This window comes from Budorcas taxicolor, chromosome 3 (genome assembly GCF_023091745.1).
Source record: "Budorcas taxicolor isolate Tak-1 chromosome 3, Takin1.1, whole genome shotgun sequence".
Lineage (NCBI taxonomy): Eukaryota > Metazoa > Chordata > Mammalia > Artiodactyla > Bovidae > Budorcas > Budorcas taxicolor.
The window spans coordinates 21,749,216-21,767,557 of record NC_068912.1 but is presented as its reverse complement, the minus strand read 5'-3'; the positions used below and the strand labels follow the sequence as shown (position 1 = coordinate 21,767,557).

The 18,342-nt window shown below is 43.1% G+C and overlaps 2 protein-coding genes across 3 annotated transcripts; both read right to left on the bottom strand.

The window, feature by feature from the left end:
* Window positions 1-342: 342 nt before the first annotated feature.
* Window positions 343-5,945, bottom strand: PEX11B (peroxisomal biogenesis factor 11 beta). The gene is made up of 4 exons (XM_052636753.1): window positions 5,859-5,945; window positions 4,938-5,053; window positions 4,333-4,534; window positions 343-1,544 (listed from the first exon to the last, which is right to left on the bottom strand). Exons 1-4 carry the CDS (start codon window positions 5,912-5,914, stop codon window positions 1,142-1,144), a joined length of 777 nt encoding a protein of 258 aa, XP_052492713.1. The 5' UTR covers window positions 5,915-5,945; the 3' UTR covers window positions 343-1,141.
* Window positions 5,946-9,434: 3,489 nt separating this feature from the next.
* Window positions 9,435-13,209, bottom strand: RBM8A (RNA binding motif protein 8A). Of its 2 annotated transcripts, none has more exons than XM_052637084.1 (6): window positions 13,092-13,209; window positions 12,746-12,805; window positions 12,543-12,620; window positions 12,220-12,356; window positions 11,814-11,950; window positions 9,435-11,701 (listed from the first exon to the last, which is right to left on the bottom strand). In XM_052637084.1, the coding sequence occupies exons 1-6, from the start codon at window positions 13,156-13,158 to the stop codon at window positions 11,656-11,658; spliced, it is 525 nt and encodes a 174-aa protein (XP_052493044.1). In that variant the 5' UTR covers window positions 13,159-13,209; the 3' UTR covers window positions 9,435-11,655. The 2 variants fall into 2 exon arrangements, with proteins under 2 accessions (XP_052493044.1, XP_052493045.1); XM_052637085.1 differs by having other exon boundaries at window positions 12,543-12,617.
* Window positions 13,210-18,342: the final 5,133 nt, after the last annotated feature.

The following is an 18,342-nucleotide window of genomic DNA, read 5'->3' as shown; positions in this document are numbered from 1 at the left end:
GTTCTGCCTGTGACTCTTAGCCTATGCTACCTATGGTATTATAGCTTTTGGAAGAAATATAAACCATAAATTGGTATGGGGTATGTTTTGTGGAACCAGTATAATTACTTTACCATTATACCCTCATCTCCTCAGCTAGGTTATAAACTTCTGCAGTTGGGACCATGGTGCCTCTTAGCTTTTTATATCTTTACCACTTAGTATTATGGCCTACATACTGTAGACACTCAATAAAAGTCTGCAGGTAATGATGCCAGTGGCTGATCCCATGGAAAACCCAAACCAAAGTAACAGAAATAGGGGCCTCAGATGACCAGAACACACAGGACCAGACCAAATATCAATGAGCAAATTGATCTTTAATCTGCTAACCTGGAAGGCTTGCTGTCCATCATGGGCTTAGGCCTCAACTATTTACACAGAATCATTATACAATATTTACAAGATGCTAAACATAGCATCATTCTGGATAGGCAAAGAAGGGGTATGGAAAGGCTAGAACAAAGCCATGAAATCAAAGTGTAAGCAGAAACTTGCAGTGTGAGTAGAAAGAAGGGGAATGCCAAATCATGAGGGAAGGTAGTGAGGTAGACATGAGCAAGGAAAAAGAAGCATGAAACTACTTCTGGTGCATGTGGGAAGAGCCCACTGGGACGCAAAGCCTTTAAAATTATGATCTGGAGTCTGGAGGCAAAAATAACTGCCACATGTCACTTTTGTGAGGAAAAGGAAGAAGACAATTTGAATCTTACAGACCATAACTTCTACTTCCCATACCAAAAAGTAACTCTGCTGATTAAATTCCTATGACAGGGGGCTGAGAAGGTACAAAAGGGATACAGAGACAGAATCTTAAACAGACTTAAGAGGCAGTAAGAAGAGTCAGGAGAGACACAGACAGTGCAATGAAGGAGGAAAAGAACAAAAGCTGGAGCAGATCTGAACATCTGAATCATCCAGTTGATTTCACAATTCACCTTTTCTCATCTCATCTTCCCCAAAGCTCCTTCCTTTTATTCCCAAATCTCTGGATTTTTAACTTTAACCAAGAAGTGGAGTTAGAATGACGCTGGGACACAGGGACGATCTATAAAATTCCATCTCACCAATTCAGGTCCCCTCCTTATCCTGTACCAGCATATCAGGGCTTGAGTCGTAGCCAAGGGCAGATTAGGGTGAGAATAGACAAGATGGAGGACACGAGGCCACAAAGCCCCACAATCCCAGGGCCACAGCGCCAGAGGCCTAGTTTGTCCAGTGGGATGAAGAGATCACAGGCATTTCTGACTACATCCAGCAGGAGAGGGGGATGACCCCGAAGGACCCGAGCCAGCAGCAGGACCCGGAGCCGAAGCTTCAGAGCCACCTGGGGCAGACCTCCTCCTGGAACCCCTGGACCCCCAGGTCCTCCAGTTTCAATTCCTCCTGGGACTCCTCCAGAACCCTTTAGTCGCCGGCTACAAGCTGAAGACTCTTGTTCCATCAGTAGGCGGATCTCATAAGCATCACGGCTCAAATTCATGATGAGGGAAAACAGATAGTACCTGGGATACACAGGGAAGAAGGGTCAGGACGGGTACATATACCCACCTAGCAAATCCAACAGAACACTTAAACTTTTTTCCCTCATAGTGCAAATAGATTATACATTAGAATATCAGAAGTAAATGTTATTACCATTAGAAATGTCCTTCCACCTTTCTGTAACTAATGTGTTTATGTATGTGTACCTTAAGATCCTGGTTTAAAAGTAATGAAGATCACGAAATAGTTCAAGATTAACCTCAAATTTCACTTTTCCACTTGGCAACCCATTAGCACACATGCATTCAACCTGAACTACAATAATGCAACTTTTTTATTTTTTTTTAAAAGAACAGCTTCAGTTGTTTCAAAGATTCACACACATAATTTAAATCCAATCCTTTTGTTAAAAGGGAGGAAAAAAAAGAAGCCAAGCTTGCCAAATGTTTTAATTATAAATTCCTTAAGAACAGTCTACATAAAAAAAATTTTTTTAATCCATTCTGAAAATAGTGGTCTGTATTCAGTATAACTGTCCTACCTCTAATATAGACCCTGAATCCAATCACATCTATCTATTATACTTAGACCATAGTCTAAGCCAGGGGTCCCCAATCCCTGGAACCAGGCAGTACAGCAGGAGGTGAGTGGCAGGTAAGCCAGCGAAGCTTCATCTGTATTTACAGCCTCTCTCTATTGCTTGCACCCCCTTGGTCTGTGGAAAAATTTTCCACAAAACTGATTCCTGGTGCCAAGAAGATTGGGGACCACTAGTCTAACCAACCATCATCTCTTGCTTGAACTACTACTTTAGTCTTTTAACTGGTTTCCCCATGGTCACTCTTGCCCACCACACCTAACAATCTAATTTCATACAGCAGCTGACATAAATGTAAATCACATTATACCCCTTCTTAAAACTCTCGATGGTTTCCTTCCTATCACATTTAGAATAAAATACTACAGAACTCAACAAGTGACTCTGCCTCTCTAACTCTATCTTGTACCATTCTTTCCCTCAACCACTAGGCTCCAACCACACTGGTTTCTTTTTATATTTTGATCCCATTCAGCTGATTCCTGCTTTAGGACCTTTACATTACCTAGTCCCTCGATCTGGAATATTCTCCCTCCAAAACCTTCACATGGCTGGCTCTTCCTTGCACCTCATGTCTGAGCTTAAATGTCACCCCTTCAGGAAGGTCTTCTCTGACCGCCCATTCTAAAGTAGCAAGCCATTTACCATCTTATCACTTGACCCTACTTTAATTTCCTGCACAGCATTTACCACTCTCTGATGTTTTTCTTATTTACTGTGTCTTTGTCCCTTCCCATTACAACGTAAGCTCCATAGGAGCAAGGATCTTGTTTGTCTTTACCACTGCATCTTTGTGTCTAGATTTATGCCTAGCACATAGTAAGAGCTAAAGAAATATTTATGGAATGAAAGAGTAGACACGGCATAGAAACTCTTCTAGAGAGTTGCTTTTTCATACCATTCTATCCATGCCTCTGCCCCCATCCCTCATATACCATAAGCCTTGTTATAATTGTAAATCACTGAGAAAGATGAAAAGCAGGACATAAGCAGAGATGGAAAGAAGCAATATAATGTAAAATAACAAAGCGAATCATAGGGAAGCAAAAAACAAATATAGGTGATATATAGACAGAAAATTTAATTCTCAAATCATATTCCTTTCCACCTTCACTACCAGCCTGCTCTTTAATCCAAACCAACATCATTTCATGGTCACATTAAAGAATCTTCTCCTCTTTAGTTCTACTGCAATCCATTTTCCACAGTACAGAAAGACAGATCTTCTAAATGCAGTTTGAATCATGTCACATCCCTGCTCAGAACCACTGGACTTAGGATAAAATTTAAACAAAACTAAATGAAAAAAATCCTACCATTACCTAGACGACCTTGCATGAATGATCTGGCCCTGGTCTACCTCTCCAGTTTGAACTTATGCCCTTCCTCAATACTGTCAACCACACTGGCTTTCTTTCCACTGATCTAATTCCAAGAAGTCTTTCTTGCCTCAAAGCCTTAGAATAAGTTATTTTCTGTTTCTTCTTTATACTGCTTGCTTTGTATAACTTCTACTCAGACTTCAGGTCTGAAATAAAAGTTCATTTTCTCAAAGGGTTCTCTTTTCCCTGACCTTTATATCTAGATTAGCTCCCCCTGTTATAAAGCTCTAACATCCTACGTATGTGCTAAGTCACTTCAGTTGTGTCCGACTCTGTCCCTATGGACTGTATCTCGCCAGGCTCCTCTGTCCATGGAATCCTCCAGGCAAGAATACTGGAGTGGGTTGCCATGCCCTTCTCCAGGGGCTAACATCCTATATTTTCCCACAAATATTCGGTTTGGTGATTATTTGTTTTAATATCAGACTCCCCTACTAAACTAGAAGCTTCATGAGAGCAGGAACCATATCTACTTAGCTCTTGGCTTTATTCCCTGGCTCATAGTAAGCAGCTACTAAATATTTTTAGAATGAATGAATGTGTAGACAATGAGGGGCATAAATCTGTGGTATAGACAGAAGAAGAATTAAAGCAATATAATTAATATCTAGTCTTGTCCAATCTTAGTCATTCGCCATGAAAGAGCATCCCTCTTCCATCTGCCCCCATTCGTTATTCTCTGATGGTTTAAGATCTAAATGAAGATTGGAAGCCAAGTGATTCAGATGTGTATATTCTGGGAAGACCTTAAAAGACTGTTCTCTCATGAAAGGCAAGGTAGGCAGTATGAAGAATAGATAGACCTTGTAGGATAAAAGAATATCAAACCTGAAAGAACGCTGGGCCCACTTCTCCTGATCCACACGGGGAGCGAGTCCAGACTTCCCAGCCCACAGGACATTGTCACAGGCGAAGTACAAGGCTCTATTGAGATGACTAACAGTGATGCAGAATCTCAGGACAACATCTGATAGGTGCACAGCTCGTTTGGCTGACTCAAGGGCATCTGCTGAGTTACCAAGGCGTAGAACTTGTGGAGATTAGCAACGGAAAGGAAGGATTTGAAAGTAGAAAGGCAGACAGAGAACAAGATACAGAGAAAGAGAGAAAGCAAGAGAATGAAAGTCAGGCAAGTGATAGAAACAATAATAAACAACTTTTTAAAAAACAGCAGAAAGTTCAATCTTTTTTAGTTCAAATTTTTTACTAATTTGTGTCCCAGTTTAGCTTTCTCAAATCTGCCTCATTCTCTCCAATCCCTCACTGACCTTATCCCTGCTGTCTTATCTCAGCTGGGAGGCCTGCACAGGATAAGTATAGAGGCAAACCACGATGCATTGGCACTGGTCAAAAATAGGAAGGAGGGACTAAGGAATAATGGCTGGGGATGGAAGAAGTATTGGAGTAATAAAAGGAAAGGCCTAGTTACTTACGCTTTCTTCCTAGGCTCAGATGACCTTCCAGTTGTCGAATCTGTTTCTGTAACTCAGGACTGGCCCCATGTTTCTGCAGTGCATGGCCAAGAAGGGAGCAAGCATATTGGGCAGCCCTGGAGGAGAGAGAGGTAAGGTAGAGACCTCCTTCATCTCCCCCTCAAAAATGTCCTCCAAAAGGCAACCATGGATCACCCCCTTCCCAGTTTGAGACCGTTCCCTTTCCTCCTCTTCAGGCCTATATCTTAGTTTCTCCCCCAGGCCAAGGGAAGAGAAAGGCATTGAGGATAAAACGGAGCCTAGTATGGGCTGGGGAACACTACTTCGAATTGAGGAAATGAGATTTAACAATGATGCAGCCTGATGAGGAGAGTGAAGAAGGCAGGAGGACCATCTCAAGACCACAAGCACCTCAGTGTGCGTGTGCAATGTTCTGTGAAGGGCCGAGAGATGGCTGAAGGACAGGTTAGTCTTCAAAATAGGTGCACTAAGAGATCTTCAAGGCCCTTGAGATGAATGAAGACTAGAAGGCAGGGCGGAGGTGGAGGGCGGAGGGTAAAGGGGATAACAGGAACTCAGGAGTGCCTCCCTAGCTCTGAGGACACAGTCCAGATCTCTATCTGTCACGGGGAGAACGCTCCTCGTCCCACCGTCGCCCAGGGAGGAAAGTATTGGTCTTATGTGAACACACAACCCTGAGCCGCCTGCCCGCTGGCCCACTCGTGCCTCAGTTTCCCCATCTTTCTCACGAGCAGGAACGAATCAAGGCCTCGCGGCCGGCTCAAATCAGCCCCTCGCGGTCCGTCCGGGCCCCCGTAGCCCGAGTTGACCCTTTTTGACCCCCGTAGTGTGAACTGACCTCGCCTCACGAGGCTCTTCCTCTGCCCGCCCGCCCGTCCCCCTTTCCTATTCGGGCCGCACCTACACAGTCGCTCCCGGGCCTGGCTCTGGGCGCTGAAGCGGACCCAGGCGTCCATGACAGCGGCGGCACCCGTTCTGCAGCTCCGCTCCCGCCTCGCTTCCCGCCCCTAGTCACGCCTCCCGAACGACCCAACGGTGCCGCACGAGGGACAAACATCATTAGAAACTAAAGCGAGTGGAACCGGCCCCTGAAACGGAATTTCAGAACGAGAAGCACTTGTCTCTGGGCCTACATCTGTATGGTTTGTGTGTTTGGCAGGGGGGATTGGGGGAGGTGGAGGGGTGTGTGTATGTGTGCGTGGTCTCCGTCGTCTCGTTCTCTAATCACAAGATCTCTATTTCATGAGCAAGCCTCCAGAGGCACAGTCTTCTTTAAATATTCTGGACCAAGGGCGAGGCTTGCAGGAGTCGGGGCGGAGCGAGAAGGCGCCGCAGTGCTCTCTCCAGGACCACTAGGATGGGGTTGCCCCTGACCCAGGGGTGCTTACAGCGGAACACTCGCAGCACACACACACACTCTCACGCTTCTATCGAATTCAGGGCTCCAGGGGGCTAAAGGAGTCTGCGGAAGTAGAAGCCAGCACCAGATTCCTAGTCCCTACAAGCCCCTGACAGTTGGACAGGCGACCTGCAGATTACAGACGGAGTCTCCAGAGATAGAGGCTTTAGTGGACGAAATTCGCAAAATAACCATCTCAGATCCTGAGGAGGGAGAAGAAACTGGACGCAGCTCACCTCTTCAGACCCACACTTCATCGCCCCGCCCCTTTTCTTTCCAGATCACCATGTCTGCAGGCAACGTCACCCCTTGGGGGTCATCAGCGGCGGGGGAGGAGGTCTGGGTAGGATCAGGAGTAGAGGTGGAGGGCGCAGAGCTGCCCACCTTCTCAGTTGCCGCCAAGGTGCGAGTGGGAGTGACTGTCGTGCTGTTTGTTTCTTCGGCTGGAGGGAACCTGGCCGTGGTGTGGTCAGGGATACGGCCGCAACCCAGCCAGCTCCGTCCCTCGCCGGTACGACGACTGTTCGCCCATTTAGCAGTTGCCGACTTACTGGTCACTTTTGTGGTTATGCCCCTAGATGCGACCTGGAATATCACTGTTCAATGGCTGGCCGGGGACTTTGCATGTCGTACACTCACGTTCCTGAAACTAGTAGCCATGTAGGCCGCAGCTTTCCTGCCTGTAATTATTGGGCTCGACCACCAAGCAGCCATACTCCACCCGTTTGGACTTCGCTCAGCTGGAAGGAAACTTGTTGGGGTAGCCTGGGGACTCAGCTTCCTGCTCACCTTGCCCCAGGTGAGTGACTTGGGACTCAGGGTTAGTCTGGACAAGAATTTGAGTACATAACATGAGCCTTCGGATTCAAGGGGTGTGCTTGGCCATAGTCAACATTAATCCTCAGGGTGGGAGCCTCTGCTTTTTTACAAGTTAAGATCATTACATGTTAATTTGTATTTCTATTGAGTCTGTTTTTACTACACTTGGCTTCCACCTCTTTGCATCATCGTAGTCCCAACCTTCTTCAGATTATTGCAGGAAAGCTTCAGAGCATGGAGTTTCCTCCAAGGGAAGACATTAAGAAGACAGTGACAAGAAAACTAAAAAAAAAAAAAAAGAGTGAAATCCGGGACTTTGGGTAAAACTTCGTGATACCTTCATTCATCAATTAAAAAAAAATAATGCAGTTCCCCCAAGTGCATTAAATGCTCTATTAAGGATAGAGCAACAAAGTCCTGCCTTCAAGAAATTTATAGAGGAGTGCAGAGTCAAATAAGTAGGCAATTACAATATAATGTCCAGTTAAGTGTTATGCTAAAGCTAAGCATAAGGAGCTAAGGAACAATGAGGGGTGTCTGACCCACTTTTGGTCATTCAGGGAAAGCTTCCTGACTTCCCAGAGATATCAAAATTTCATTCTTGAAAGATAGGTGTTAGGACAAAGCAGGAGGAATGCTGGAGAAGGTGGAGGGTAGAAAATCTCAAAAGTAATCGCAGTTAAAGTTGAGGGCTAGAAAATGGCAAGTAATGAGCCTGGAGGGGAAGGAAGAACCAACTTCACAAATATTAAGCTTGTACTTTATCCTAAGGGCAGTGGGGAAACACTAAAGTAAAAGGCAGAGGGTAACATAATCAGATTTGTATTTTTTACTCTAGCTTTATTGTGTCAAAACTAAAACAAAAAGGTGCATCTGAACTTGAGTACCAATTAATCAAATCTCAGTATTGAAAACAAACTATAAATCTAGAAGAAGAAAAAAAAAGCTAAATATGGAGCAATTCCTTCAAAACAAAACCACTAACACCATTTGGGGAAAGGGAGTAAAGCAGCATCTCTGAGCCTATGGTTGGGATTATGTCAGGGAGAGGGGTTAACATTTCAGTCTCTGGAATAATGCATTGTAGTCACATTTAAGATTGGATTCTTAAATCCTCAAATATTAGAAATGTAACTACCAAAAGTTAGTCTGACTGCAGTTCTAAGACAAACAAAAAATACTGCTTCCAACAGTATGTTGTTAACAGGACCCCTTTGCCTGTTGGCTCAGTGCAAAAGAAATTAATTAGGTTTATATGAAATTAATTTTAGAAGTGGACTGGGAATTAGAATTAGGACTGTTTTTGTTGTTTGTATTTATTTGCTCTGTTTTTTCTGAGTCTAGGCTCTACCACTAACTAACTGGATAACTTTGGCTAAATCACTTGAAATGCATAGACCACCAGATTATGGAATAGATGAATTTCATCCTTCCTTGGAGCCTGACAGTCCAACAATGCAATTTCTATTTGCTTCAATTGCAAACTGATGGTAACATGATTCAGGTGCAAAAGGTGTTATTTTGGGTTCCAAATTATCAACCTCTTTAAAAAAAAAATTATCAACCTCTTGTATAAGTTCTGCAGTGCCCACATGTTGCATTTAAAATGTCAATTAAAAATTGTTAGCATGGTCAAGGGAATATTGGTGTAGGTAGAAATTATTTTCATAGACTCATTTCCAAGTATCAGAAGTAAAGGTTTCTATAGTAGGTAGTAAAATATAAAATGCATATAAAATAGTCAAGAGGCTGGACTAAAATATAAGTCCCCAAACCTTGCCTGTTTTTAAACCTTCTTCTCACAAGTCAGATGTTTTCTAGGCATAGTGCCAAGCCATGCACACACACCACCCTCACCACACCACTCTCCCTGCCCCCTACCAAGCCCCACCACCAAAAGAAGAAAAAAACAAAAACCCATCCAGGAATATATGGACTCAAGATAGGGGTAAAGGAAAGACCACTCCCCAAGTAGAATAGCCTGGTCATAACTCCAAGCAGTTCATAAAATCATGTCTCCAACTAATACTATTCACTTTTCCTAAAAGTCCCTCATGCCAGCTGAAATCCCTTTCTGAAAGGCCTCATATCTAGGAATTTGATACCTACTAAGTTTGCCTTTTATCAAACTAATACTGACTCAATCTACCTTACCTGAACTAAGGTACAAACCCTGAAGCTCTCAATTGAAAAATGCTCTTTACTGATTCAAACCAAAAACTAGTTTACCAAAAAAAGGAGGGGCAGCCAACAGCATCTGGAAAATGTTAAATTTTATTAATGTTATTTTACCATTATAATTATTGTACATAGGACTATTACTAAAGTCACTTTAGAGAGTGACTGCAAAATAGCCTGCAACTCTAGCACCTCCCATTTTATACAAGATTTATTTTTCCCACAGAATTAATCACAGACACATCAGGAAAATAATTTCAGCTAAAAATGGTGAGGGAAAAAAATGTTGGTGAGGTGGTAGAGATATCCTCTTATAAAATGGTAGATAGTACTCAAAAGACAGGATTCTTTTAAGTCCTGGATTTAATAAGCATAGCCTAAGAGGAAAATAGGGATTTTCAAGATACATTTCTAACCTTTTAAATATGACACCACAGATGTACCATTACTCAGCACTGAAGGGAATTAAGAATGGATTGAGATTATGCACTGTATTAGCTCCCAAATTTCTTAACAATCACACACACAAAAAAGAATGAATTAATCAGGAGGAGATAGTGTTAAATTGGTAGGTAGCTTGGCAGGGGAGAAGGGAAACCAGTTCTAATAGTCCTCGACTCCAATCTAGCTGTTCCTGTCCCACACTGTCCAAGTCTCTATGGCAAGAGATCATCTATAACCTCTTCACCTTCTGCTGCCTCTTTCTGCTGCCACTGACTGCAATGACCATCTGCTATAGCCGCATTGTCTGCAATGTGTCCACTCCTCAGACAAGGAAGGGGAACCACAGTGAGACTCCAACCCCCAGGCCCTAACCCATACCCTAAAACTATTGTCTAGCCTCATTAATATGATAGCTATCTATCAAACCAAGGAGCTTGCCCAGTGGCTTAGTGGTAAATAATCTGCCTGCACTGCAGAACACTCAAGTTCAATCCCTGGGTTGGGAAGATCGCCTGGAAAAGGAAATGGTAGCCCATTCCAGTATTCTTGACTGGGAAATCCCATGGACAGAGGAGCCTGGTGGGTTTTAGCCTGTGGGGTCACGAAAGAATCCGATGCAACTTAGCGACTAACAACAAACTGTATCTCTAGCAGCTAAAGCCACACTAACTTCATTGAATGCTTTCAATTCTAACGAGCCACTAGCCATCATTCTCTGAAGTTGAGTTAGCTAGGCAAGAATTAAGGAGAAGGGAGATCAGTATTTTCCTTTGCTCTTGGACACCAACACTTCAAACAGACTTTGTAGCTTCATGTACCACAGCACCTCAATTGAAACCTTTTTTCCAGCTTGTCTGTCATAATCTCTGATGGGAAGGGAGCATATAGTTCCAGGCTGGGAAGGGGAGGAGGGCTTGCAGCATTCTCTTATAGAGGGAAGAGCTCTATCTCACAATTTCTGCCTATCAATTTAGAAGCTAAGTGGTTCTGAATTCGAGTGTATTTTCTAAATTCCCAGCCCCTGCAGGTGAATTTGCCATCTGCCACTCCTTAGACAATCACTCCCATGTTCGTCATCGGGCCCTACTACTGGCCCTACTTGTCCTGCTGACCTTCATCTTCTGCTGGACACCTTATTACCTTCTGGGTCTTTGGTACTGGTTCTCTCCCACCATGCTAACTGAAGTGCCTCCTAGCTTCAGCCACATCCTTTTCCTCTTTGGCCTCCTCAATGCTCCTCTGGATCCTCTCTTCTATGGGGCCTTCACCTTTGGGTGCCAAAGACGGCATCAAGAACATAGTATAGACTCCTCCAGGGAAGGAGGTTCTGGAAGAGTGCCCCAACAGGAGATTCAAGCCCTTAGACAGATGGAAGTACAAACAAATGTAGCAACAAGAAAGGCAGGAGAGAAAAAAGAGACATCTCTATGATACCACTTGCTCAGGACAGCATATATAGGAACAGAATGAATGATTATTCCTTACTGTCATGAGAACATCTTACTTCTACCCTTGCTCTCTTAGCTTCAAAAAAGAAATACTGAGCAGTGTCTCTACTTGACCCTGACACTGGAGACTGTATCTAACGTAGAAACTCACACAGAATTCAGTCCCTGGGAGAAATATCTTCACAGTGACCCATACTGCCTCACTGTAAATAGTACTCCAGAGCTTGCAATATTAGAAAAGGAAAGTAATTAGAAAACAAAAATTGTACATTTATTCATAATTCAAAAGAAACACTAAACAGTGTAACATTAAATATAAACACAGTGAGTTCCACCCCAGCCGTATTTCTCCAAGGTTGCATGGTCAAATGGAATCTCTGGAGAGAACACCTGAACAACAGAGGATGGGTCAGCGACGTCTCCGGTCTGGACTCCTGCTGCGTCTCCGACCACCTCTAGAAAGAAGGAAAAGGGGCAGGGTCCATGAGAGGAACATAATACTATGTCCTTATTCTGCTTTGCTCATATTCCTTCCACTAAGATAATGTTTTGCCCTCTGCACTTTACCTCCTCTTGCCCTTGGGTGGACCCCGAACAAAACACCAGTCCACGCTGATTGGCTGTCCCATCAAATCCTGGCCATTGAGTCCCTCCATAGCAGCCTGGGCCTCCTTGTATGTTTCATACTCAACTAGAGTATACCCCTAGAACAAGAAAAAAACAGATCATCAAAACTCCCATCAAGCTCTTTTCTACTAAACTAGAAAAATCTATCAACCTTAAACAACAAATGCACGTCACATCCCTATTATACATACAACTTGTCTGTTTCTGCCTCTTTGCTATGTCTAACAATCAATTCCCAATCTCATTTTATTTCAACTCTTGGCCAACCACAGCCAACGTGGGAGAACTACCAATGCTGTCTAAGGGTTATGGATGAAGAGAAGCAACAGAGTATGGCTCAGGATACCTTTAGATATCCTGTACGTCTGTCCAGATTGAGGTGGATATTTTTTATTTCTCCATACTCTGCAAATTTATCATGGATGTCTTCTTCCGTGGCTTCCTCATGGACTCCAGTGACAAAGAGAATCCAACCTTCAACAGCTGTAGGTAGGGGAACAGAGGAAAGTTTTTTGAGCACAACAAACACTTAAGCAAGATCACGTAAGTAGTGTGTGTGCAGGCTCCACAGAGATTGGTTAAGCGACCTCTGACTCCATGCCTACTGGGTTTTACTTCATTGATCCCTAACTCTGTACAGACAGATTCCTACAGGTTCCATTTACTTACAGCGTTGTGGTCCGGGTTCATCGCCATCCTGCTCCACGCTGTCATAATCCTCACGCATCCGCGCTCGAGAACCCTCTTCTATTAGAAACACACAGCAGATCACCGGAAATCCCCCTTCTCCTACTGTTCACCGTAGGTCTGAATGGGGATTCCAAAACTCGTAGCTCTCTCCATTCGACCCCATTCCACCCACAAACACTCACCGGAGCCAAAGCCACGGCCCTTCCGTTTCTTCGCTTTTTCTTTCAGTTTGTGGATGCTCTCTGGAGCCCCAGAAGAAAAGGAATAAGTGAGAAAGGTAACAGTTGTTTACAACAATATTCTCTCTGCAAGACATTATCTGAAAGCAAACCCCACCACCTCCAGGCTGTCCCTTCCCGGCCCGCCCCTCTTCCTCCCAAAGGGGGCGGAGTCTCCAACCAACAGAACCCGGTTCCCTGGCTCGTCCCTGGCTCGTCTCCTCCCTACTGGGGAGAAAGATTATATTTTCCTAAAACGTCCTTCTCTCGCACCTTCCCCGCTTCCCGCAGCCGCCTCCACTGTCCTCACCGTCCCCATCCTCATCCATGGCGAAATCCTCGCCCCCAGCCTCATGAAGATCAAGTACGTCCGCCATCTTTCCTTCCCTCCAACTCTCGTCCGTGCCGCTCAGGCACTTGGCTCCTCGGGAAACTGTCGCGGAGGGAAAAGGTCATCAATCAAGTTGACCAATCAAAAACTAACACTAGGTCCCGCCCTCTGCGCGGTAAAAATACGCAATGGAGGCGGGCCTAGTTAGGGAAGATAACGGAAGTGTTAACTGTAGCCATCTTGAGCGGGTCAAGAGCAGACCGCGGCACCCGTGCGCGGCGAGGTAGGGGGTGGGTGGGGCTAGTGAGTTCCTCTTAACCAGAGCTTCGGACATGACTGAGCGCCTAACACTAAGCAACGAGAAGTAACTACTGACGTGAAAAGTGAAAGTGTTAGTCGCTAAGTCGTGTCACTTCTTTGCGATCCCATGGGCTGTAGCCCGCCAGGCTCCTCTGTCCATGGAGTTCTCCAGGCAAGAATACTGGAAGGGGTTGCCATTTCCTTGTGAAGCCCAGCCGAATTTTTATTAGCGGGTTGCTTTTCGTCTCTTTTCTTTCCATACCAGGAACTGGAAGCTGAAGAAAGTTTTTTCTCTAAAAACTTGCAGGCCTATACTGTACCGAGGAGCAGCCGGATCTCTGATGGAAGCATTAAAAAAAAAAGTTAAGTCAGCAATGCTACCTCAAAAAGCTGCGTCTGGAACGTACTGTTCAGTTCAGTTCAGTTCAGTCGCTCAGTCGTGTCCGACTCTTTGTGACCCCATGAATCGCAGCACGCCAGGCCTCCGGGTCCATTACCAACTCCCGGAGTTAACTCAGACTCACGTCCATCGAGTCCGTGATGCCATCCAGCCATCTCATCCTCTCTTCCCCTTCTCCTCCTGCCCCCAATCCCTCCCAGCATCGGCTTTCTCTCAAGAAAATCAGCCGACCTGGTTTCCCGTGAAATACTATTGATGAGACACGTATCAACTTTTTTTATTTAATAATGTCTCAGGAAATCCCTGGCGGCTCCGCATTTTTACTTCGGGGGCCCCGTTCAGTTTATGGTGGGGGAACTAAAATCCTGCAAACCCGGGGTCACGCACCCGCCCCCCTAAATTAAAAATAGTCTCTTAAATTCTACCCACCGCTTCTGGGAATTAAAAAGAAAAAGTGATTTTAAAGAAAACAGAGGCTTTAGCTTCTTTGAGGATAGTACAGATATTTCACGTTTAAAAACCCAGGAGCTGAGGAAAAAGAATATTGCCCCCACATTCTGGAATCCGACATAGGCCTTAAAAAACAGTAGTGGATAAGTAGTCATTTATTAATTTTTAAATCAGTTGCGAATGCCTATATGTGTGTCTAATAGTAGAGGGGTAATACAAGGGGAAGTACAGCACCAACAATCACTTTATAATAATATTATGAAAGTGATCATTGCTGTTACAAGGTACTACAGCAATACAAGTTTCTAATAGGACTGGAATTAAGGAGAGTGCATTTAAGGGAGGGCTTCCATTTACACTGTGCTTGTAAGGCTGTTTTGCTTTCCAGGCAAAACAGTTGTATTGAAACTAAGATACATTAATCCATTCTCTACAGTACATAGTATGATCTTTAAAGAAAAAAGGTCACATCTCTACTGAAATCCCCCTTACTTATTTTTGCACTTAGAATAAAATTCCGACTCACAGCCTGATCTGCCTATGTCTCCAGACTGTTTCACCACCATTCTTCCCTCTCACCTATTACTTTACTATACTTTTCTCAACTATGTTTACTCCCTATACTCAATTGTGTTGTACACTTTCTCATCTCTGGACATTTGGTAACTTTCTGCCCCTGATGAGCTTCCTCCAGCTTTTCACATGGCTGGTTCAACCCCATCCTGTAGGTCTCCCTGCAATCCTGCTGTCACTCAAAGGAGTCTTCTCTATTCTATCCTTCACTCTTATTTCCTTCACAGAACTTAAAATCAAATCTTGAATTACTTTGTTTACTTTCTAGTTTGTTTACTGTCTTTCACATTGGCAGAGATTCTTATTTACAACTATATCCTCAAAGTTCAGACCAGTGCCTGATCCATAGCAGACAATTGCTAAATACATATCCAATAAATATCAGGAGGGCAAGAAATTTTTTATGCCTGATGCTAATTAGGAGACAAAGTTGGAAATATAGTTTAGGGTCAAACTGTATGTCATGCTAAAAATTTGGAACTTACCCTATAGGCAAGAAATTTTTTTAATTCAATATTTTAGTATTCATAATTTTTAACATTTGCAAGTAGCCCTCATACTATTTTTGACTTTTTTCCTTTAATAGACTGGCATTTTAAATTTATGTGCTCTGCTGTGCTTAGTTGCTCAGCCATGTTCACCTCTTTGCAACCCCATGGACTGTAGCCTGCCAGGCTCCTCTGTCCATGGAATTCTCCAGGCAAGAGTACTGGAGTGGGTTGCCATGCCCTCTTCCAGGGGATCTTCCCAACCCAGGAATTGAACCTGGGTCTTCCACATTGCAGGTAGGATTCTTTACCATTGAGCTATCAGGGAAGCCCCAAACAAATTTATACTGTTTAAATATCACTGCTATCAGTGGAGACCATATTTTTCTATTACAAATTCAGATAAAAGCATAACTAGTAAAAATGAAAAATGTTTGGCCATCTACCACCTAAAATCTTGTCAGATAATGCCAAGGGTTCACATATAAAACTTTGGGAAGTGCTGCTAAAGGTAAAGATAGCTAGATGATAGTTTAAGCAAGGGAGTGGTACAGTGATAAGTATTTTAGAAAGAAATCCAATAGTAATGTAGAGGATATGAAGAATGAAGGTAGAGATAATTAGGAAGCTGTTGCAGTGGTCCAGCCCTGAGATGCTAAAGGAATGAACCAATCCAGTAGATATGGACAAAACAGATTAGGAAGTTTATATAGGGGTAAACTCAACAGTAAGTGATTGACTAGATGATGGCAAAGAGGAATTGAAGGATCTCAAGGAGAATTGAAGTTCTAGCTTAGATTCCTGGGCAGTAATTTCAGTAACGTGGGGAGTCAAAGAGGAGCATGTATGGAGAAATGGGTTTTATTTTAGATAAGTAAGTTCAAAGAGCTTGTGTCATTCAGGTGGTAATGTGCAATGTGTGGAAATACAGATGTAAAAGCTCAAAAGAAGTTGGGGTGGAAGGAACAGGTTTGAGAACCGTGTGTATGACAGAGTTTAAGCCACCACAGTGGGTGTGACTGCTAGTGGAAAAGGGCAGAACTTGAGGAGAAAGGGTCAAGAACCAAATTCAGCCTCCTCAAATTTCTGGAGAAGGGGAGGCAGATGCCTTCTTCCAGCAGTACAATCTTATTTCTTCCACCCTAAAAATACTAAGAAAAGTTCTTTTTTGAACTTTTTTTAAGAGGGTCATTTTAGAACTTCTCTGATACATGGGTCTCAAGAAAGAGTCGATATGGCTCACTAGACAAAAATCTATTTTTAATTATATAAAATTATACATATAAAATACACAGAGAGTACTAAAAAGGTAAGTAAAAATTTAACACCAAAAGTGGACATATCAGGGAACAATTTTTCTCCAAGTTCTTTGGGATCTTACTGGTTGGTATTTGAGAAAAATAATCAAGGAGATGCAAAGACAAGTTCTTTCCATAATTCACACCCCTTCCCAGAGAAAACAGCAAAGGAGAAATGAGGGTTTGTGATTTCTGGGTTATAAACATAAATACAAACTGAATAGACACACCTATTATTTAAAAGCAGTGAGCCTCTGCTCCAACCTTACATGTGTTTCATGGAATACAGAGATGGGGCTTGGAGAATTCAAGGAAATCCCTTTCAAGTACTAATACAACTGTTGTTAGATTCCTTACCTCTGATCCCATATATACTGGTCACTAAGATGATTTCAAAAGCAAGAAAGCTGACTTTCCTCTTTTCCCTATCTGATCCAAATGTGCAAATTGTAGCCTGTTTCCTAACCTATTTCTAAAAGCAAAGTGTATAATTGTTAAACGGAAAGTATAATTACAGGAATATTAAATTTCCCAAACTCAGTTTAGGAAGTGCACTGAGCTATAATATAGTATAAAGGTGATTACAGAAACAAGAAGAAAATATATCTTAGAGAGATGTACAAAAAATTCTCCCAAAGGGGAATGCTTTAGCTATACTCCAGATCATCTTTCTCCTATTTTACCCAGGAAAGAGGTAAGGGAAGAGAATAGTATTCATATTAAAAACATAAGTAGCTGGTCATTGATTCTTTTTCCCTTCCTGGAGTTTCTCATGGTTCCTATTAGGAAGTGCCATAATGCCAAAGTATCTTCTAATTTTCCTGATCAGCTCATGCTCTAATAATCATTGTGGAGGAAAAGGAAAGAAAAGAGGAACACCAATGTGAATCTAGTTATATACATCTAAAGTCATAAACAGTAGCCACTTCATGGGAGTAGGAGAAACAGCCCTCACCAAATTGGACAGATGTTTCCAAAAACCAAAATGATGGGAGGAGGTTTTTAAGAAAGGGAAATATGTTTTACCTTCTACCAATCTTTGCAGCAGAAAGATCTATAGACAGGGCTAAGCTTGGTGAGCAGGGGAGGAGGAGTGAAAAGAGAATATTGAAAGATAACTTCAACCCTTACCCATTCAATAGATTCTGGTATGGTATGGCATCTATGCCCCAGAAGCAAAACAGGTGATAAACCCCTCCAGGCTGTGTTTATAATTCCTCTCTTCTTCCTGGGAAGTTTCTCAGCAATGAGTTTAAAATTAAGAAACCACCAGCTCTCCACTTCCCTTTCAAATAATAAAGTGAGGAAGCCCTAAAATGAAGTACCGTTTGGAGGCAGAAGAGAAGTAAGGTGGTAGTGTGGTGTGGTGTGGGTTATGAAATAACCTAGTTGCTGAGGGAACAACTTGGTACCAAGTAGGCCCAGCTCAAGATGAAACCAAAGCCAAAGTTTTCATTTTCATGCTCTGTTTGGTCCAAGAGAAAGTAGGAATGAAGGTAAGGGTGGGGCTCACAGTCCTTATTCAAGCTCCTTGTTATTTTAAAAGGAGACACGGACACCTAGTAAGTCATTTTGTGCAACTGAAATGACTACACAGAGTTACTGGCAGTGTAAGAGCCCACAAAGCTCTGAAGACAGGCTGCTCTTCTTGTAAAGCAGTGTGGATATGTTTCAAAAGCAACTACATCCAAAAACTAGAAGTAAGAAAAGGGATATCTTAG